At 37.4% G+C, this 5671-nt stretch overlaps 1 protein-coding gene across 1 annotated transcript in view; it reads right to left on the bottom strand.

Moving 5' to 3' along the window:
• Window positions 1–1907: 1907 nt before the first annotated feature.
• The window catches only part of LOC106877880 (vacuolar protein-sorting-associated protein 25), a 6312-nt gene continuing 2548 nt past the window's right edge, over window positions 1908–5671 (bottom strand). Inside the window, exons 2-6 of the mRNA XM_014926921.1 lie at window positions 5201–5346; window positions 4440–4493; window positions 3916–4004; window positions 3183–3258; window positions 1908–2720 (exon numbers count right to left, since the gene is read on the bottom strand). Of these exons, the coding sequence (XP_014782407.1) occupies window positions 2608–2720; window positions 3183–3258; window positions 3916–4004; window positions 4440–4493; window positions 5201–5346 (478 nt within the window). The 3' untranslated portion in view covers window positions 1908–2607. The remainder of the gene's footprint in view (window positions 2721–3182; window positions 3259–3915; window positions 4005–4439; window positions 4494–5200; window positions 5347–5671) is intronic.

Genomic DNA, 5671 nt, shown 5'->3' with positions numbered 1-5671 from the left:
TATATATATATATATTAGAAAAATTTGAGTATTAACAGTGAAGCGGAAAATATTGATTCGAAATATAGCTTTGATGTATAATGATTATAATTTTTATACCAAAATTTGATGGGTTTTTAATTAATTTTTTCACATATTTTTGAAGTGGGTGGGGCTGACATGTGAGAATTCACCAAAAAATATGTTTATGGCTATAAAAACCGGTGGTGGAGATTGTACTCTTTCTCTCTCTCTCTCTCTCTCTCTCTCTCTCTCTTTTTCTCTCTCTCTCTCTCTCTTTTTCTCTCTTTTTCTCTCTCTCTCTCTCTATATATATATTTATATATATATATGTTTATATATCTAGCTATCTATCCTGTGTGCGTGCGTGTATGTATGTGTGTATGGATGGATGGATGGATGATATCGTATACACTGTAAACATGTTTAATACATATGCAGTATATACATTTTAAATGAGACTATGTGTGTGTGTGTTTGTATGTATGTGTGTATATATATATGTATATATATACAATATATATATAAAAACATAGATATATATATGTATGTGTATACATACATATACATACATAAATATATAGATATATGTGTGTATGTATGGGTATACAGACAGACAGACACACACACACACATATATATATATATACACGCAGTTAAATATACTTATACATATACTCATACACACACAGACACACACACGCACGTACAGTGGAGGCGTGTGGCTTAGTGGTTAGCGTGTTGGACTCAGGATCGTAAGATTGTAGTTTCGATTCCTGGACGGGGCAATGCGTTGTGTTCTTGAGCAAGACACTTCATTTCACGTTGCTCCAGTCCACTCAGCTGGCAAAAATGAGTCAGTCTCCGGCGGATCGGCGTCCTGTCCCCATGGGGAATATACACACCACTAAAATCGTATCTCACTAAAAGAAAAGCCACGTTGGGTAATGTATTTCGGACGTTCCTCATACAAGGACAAAACGGGATGGTCATGGCTGGAATCTCTGCACTCATACATCCGTAATGTTGTCCTAGAGCAAATTAATATCTTCTCAGCTGTCTCCGCTTAATGGTGTGATGTTAGAGAAATTTAACAGTATAAGGTGAATAACTCTGCTTGTCTTTGTCATCTGCAGCAGACGATTGTGTCTCTATGAATATATACAAGGTACAGAACTCTGCTTGTTTGTCACGTGCATTAGTAATTCTTCCCGCTCTGTGCTTTGTGAACGCACACACACACTTACAAGTTGTGTGTCTAAATTTGTCAGAGTTTATTAAAAAAAATAGCCGAATGCGACTACATAAATTTCGCAATATTTTGGGAAAAATCGCCGTTTGTTCGAGAATGGCTGTGAGGTAAGAAGATTGCTTCCCAACCACATGGTTCCGGGATCAGATCCACTTGTATGCCATCTTCGGCAAGTATTTTCTCCTATAGCCTCGAGCCGACTAAAGCCTTGAATGGATTTCATTGAAAGAAACTCGCCCCAAAAGTTTCGAGCTTTGTGCCTAGAATAGAAAAGAACAACGCTTCTCTTTTGTGTGCTGCAGAGGATACAATTTTTTTTTTCTTTTTATCTTTTACTTGTTTCAGTCATTAGACTGTGGCCATGCTGGGGCACGGCCGTGAAAAATTTTTAGTCGAATGACGACCCCAGACAACTGGGGCCTGATATAGCTCTCTGGCACAAGGCCTGAAATTTTGGAGGAGGGGACTAGTCGATTACATCGATCCCAGTGTTTCACTGGTACTTAACTTATTGACTTTGGCAGAATTTGAACTCAGAACATAAGGACAGATGAAATGCCTCTAAGTATTTTGCCTGACGTGCTAATGAGTTAGTCAGTTCACTGCCTTGAACGCCAGTTTAATAATAATAATAATAATAATAACAACAACAAAGTCATTTTACTAAATTCTTTTTTATATTTAAAAATTGACACAAACACAGAACATCTCAACAGAAATATGATAACGGAAATTGGGTTAAGTGAATCTTCCCGCAGGTCAAACAGAATGCTTTAAGTGACCTCAATGTTAAAACCCTTTAACATTCACATTGTTCCGTCAAATGTAATGCGTACTTGTTTCACATTGTTTTGAATTGATCATGCATTATCTCATAGCTTCAAAAGTTTTTGATGATGTGGTAGCAGCATATTTTTCGAATGACATTGTAAAGTAGAGGTGTGAGAATCCAGATCTGACCGGTTCGAACATAAAAAAAACAGGTGGAATATATTTGGGCCGGATATGGCCAGTTTAAGTGCAAAAGAGTTAAACATGAAAGACATACCAGTTTTTTATACAATATCAATGTTTGTTCTGTTTATAAATGAAGCCATTTGTTTTTTTTCTTTCTCATGCTGTTGATAATGGCAGTTTTAGCAGTATTAGCTTCAGCCGTACACGTTCCATAAAAGAACCGTAGCTTTATTGTTGTGACATTTACTGAATACAAACTAAAGCCTTTTCCATAAATGTGAGTTTGAGTCTATATATATGTGTGTGTGTGTGTGTGTTTATGTGTGCGCTTACATATGTATTACACGCATACATATGTTAGGATGCAGGTAAACAGCCAAAGCAAAGCAATTGTTCTTTTAGAAGAATTTCACTCCCTCGATACTTTCAGTCAGCATCAACTCTGCTTTACCTTCATTCTCCAGAGTCTTTAAGGCTTTGATCAACAACGGTTTCTCAAGTCCATGAAATTCTACAACAGAAATACAATAATAATAATAATAATAATAATCTAAATTCTTTATTGCCCACAGGGGGCTAAACATAGAGGAGACAAAAGGATTAAATCGATTACATCGACCCCAGTGCGTAACTGGTACTTAATTTATCGAACCCGAAGGGATGAAAGGCAAAATCGACCTCGGCAGAGTTTGAACTCAGAACGTGACGGCAGACGAAATACCGCTAAGCATTTCGCCCGGCGTGCTAACGATTCTGCCAGCTCGCCTAATAATAATAATAATAATAATAATAATAATAATAATAATATAATAATGAGCATTCAGAGAGCACAAACCTCCATCAGGGAAACACCAACGTCTTCTCAATGATTAGCCGGAGATGATTTTTAAAATGAGAATATCTGAGATAAACTCGACTGCATGGAAGACGGATGTTAAACGATGATGATGAATCCTTTTACCTGCCAACTTACCTTTATTTACAGTATCTTCACCAGAGGTCAACTCATAGAAGGTACACATTGTGTCAGTCATTCCATTGTCTGTGATCTAAAAATAGAAGAAATTACACAACACTTACTACACAAGGGATCAGGTGATTCGGTTGGTTGATTCCGTTTTTCTTGGCGAGGGATGGGGGATTGCTTTACAGTTGTTTCTGAGGAAATAAGGCGAAGGTATCTGTGACGAACTGGCGTCCCATCCAGGGAGGGATAATATGCCAGAGAAACCAGGAAGCTGGTCCAATGTTCTCTGTGGAGTAATGCAGACTAACCAAGGCATAGATATGGGTCATTGGGGTAGGAAGTGTGTCACAATCATGGTGGAGTGTGTCACAGATATCATGGTGGAGTGTGTCACAGACATTTTGGTAGACAATGTCACAGTCAAAACATCATGGTGGAGTATGTCACACAGTCAACATAATGCTGTGTGACAAAGACAACATAATGGAGTGTGTCACAGACATGTTGGTAGACTGTCACAGACATTTTGATAGGTTATGTCACAGACAGTGTTAGATAAAGCAACAGGGAGTTGTCACAGACATCTTGATGGATTATGCCACAGGCAAGACAATGTGGTAAAGTATGTGATAGACATAACGTAACAGTAGAGTGTGTCAGAGAAAGTCAACATTGGTTTGGGAGAAATCCAAATTGAGGCTAGGAGGGAGAATGCAGAGCGATAATTATTTATACTTACATATTTGTAAATAAGTTTCCCCCACTCTTCGTGTGAACGCCACACAACTGTGAACTGGCGTTTGGATTTATCTGTCCATTCAAGGTGACCTGTCAAAGAGAAACGCAAAAGACTTTTTTTACCTATATCAATCCTTATATCATTGTTGTATGGTAGTGTGGTTGTTTCCCGATATATAAATATTCACACTCCATTTTAATGGCTCTGCAGAAGCTATAGGATGTTGCACAAGCACTCAGTTTTAAGTGCTACATTTCTTATATGAAAAACAGCTGTAAGCTAATGAAGGTGATTATGTAACTATTACTTTTTGTCCTGAATTCATTGAAGTGTATATAGAATTGGATGATGGAGCAGTTGCTTACAGCCAAACAGGAAGCTTACCTATGCTTCCAAATGCTACCAATTTTATGTAGGAAGAGAACACTCATCAATCTTCCACTCATATGCTATGTAGACAGCATCACTGGTAGTATATTGAGTCTGTTGCGTAGAGTAAGAAATAGTAAAAATGAATTACTTACCTTTTTTCTTTAATTCATCAAGAATTGTCATTAATGAATCTGTGGATAGTTTCCCTGGTGAGAGGTCAAGGAAGAAATTGGTTATACAGGACATGAGAAGAAACTCAGCTATATATTGTTGACCATCACTGTGTTGTGTGTGTGTGTGTGTGTGTGTATATATATATATATATATATATATATGTACAAACACACCCACACGATTATATCATCATCATCATCATCATTATCACCACCCAAGACCATTATGTGTGTGTGTGTGTTCCCTACCATTGCTTGACAGCTGGTGTTGGTGTATTTATGTCCCCACAACATAGCAGTCTGAAAAAGTGACCGAAAGAACATGTAGAATATATACTAGGCATTAAAATTCATTTGACTAAAATTCTTCAAGGTGGTGCCCCAGCATGGGCACAGTCAAATGACTAAAACAAAATAAAAAATAAAAGATAAAAAAACGGCTGACACCTTTCAGTTTTTGTCTACCAAGTTCATTCACAAGAATTTGAACAGCCCGGGGCTATAGTATAAGACACATGCTCAAGGCACCAATGCACTGGGATTGAACCTGAAACCATGAGGTTGGGAAGTGAACTTCTTGACCACACAGCCATACCTGTACCTAGCAGGCATTTTTAAAGTAATTTTGTTTCTAATGAAAGATGACCTTGCTTGAAATGGTGTCGAAAGTCTCGTCCAGTTTCCGTGGGATGTGAACTTAAGCCAAATGGGGTGAACACTATTAAGCATTGAAAGGATACGGTTAAGCTTTTTGTTGTAAAAAAGGACAGAGCTCTGCGATTCAGTGACATCCAAGCAGTAGATTTTATGATATTTACAGTAATCGAGAATTAGGTAACACCATGCCTCTAGCTGTTTCTTTCTTGTGTCAAAGTTGGGTTGGATCCTGAAATGATATACATACAGAGAGATATAAATATATAAATAATTCCCCTCTCTCGGAACCTACCCCTTGCATGTTCCGAAGTATATTACGGACTGTATATTTAATATAATGAGCGTTTCTGGATTAGCCCAAGGGCTGATAATATACTCAGTTGGGTTCAATTAATTGTATACATAACCTGAATATGCACCTGCCAGTACTTCTGTTGGTATTCGTCTATAATTGCTGTGTATGAATTTTAATTCTGACTTAACCCGGTGCCTTACCTTTAAGTGCCTTATTCACCTGAATCTTAATATATTATATGTATGTGTGTGTATATATA

This window comes from Octopus bimaculoides, chromosome 21 (genome assembly GCF_001194135.2).
Source record: "Octopus bimaculoides isolate UCB-OBI-ISO-001 chromosome 21, ASM119413v2, whole genome shotgun sequence".
Classification (NCBI taxonomy): Eukaryota; Metazoa; Mollusca; class Cephalopoda; order Octopoda; family Octopodidae; genus Octopus; species Octopus bimaculoides.
The sequence above is the reverse complement of the archived record's forward strand: the minus strand, read 5'-3'. Positions and strand labels throughout refer to the sequence as shown.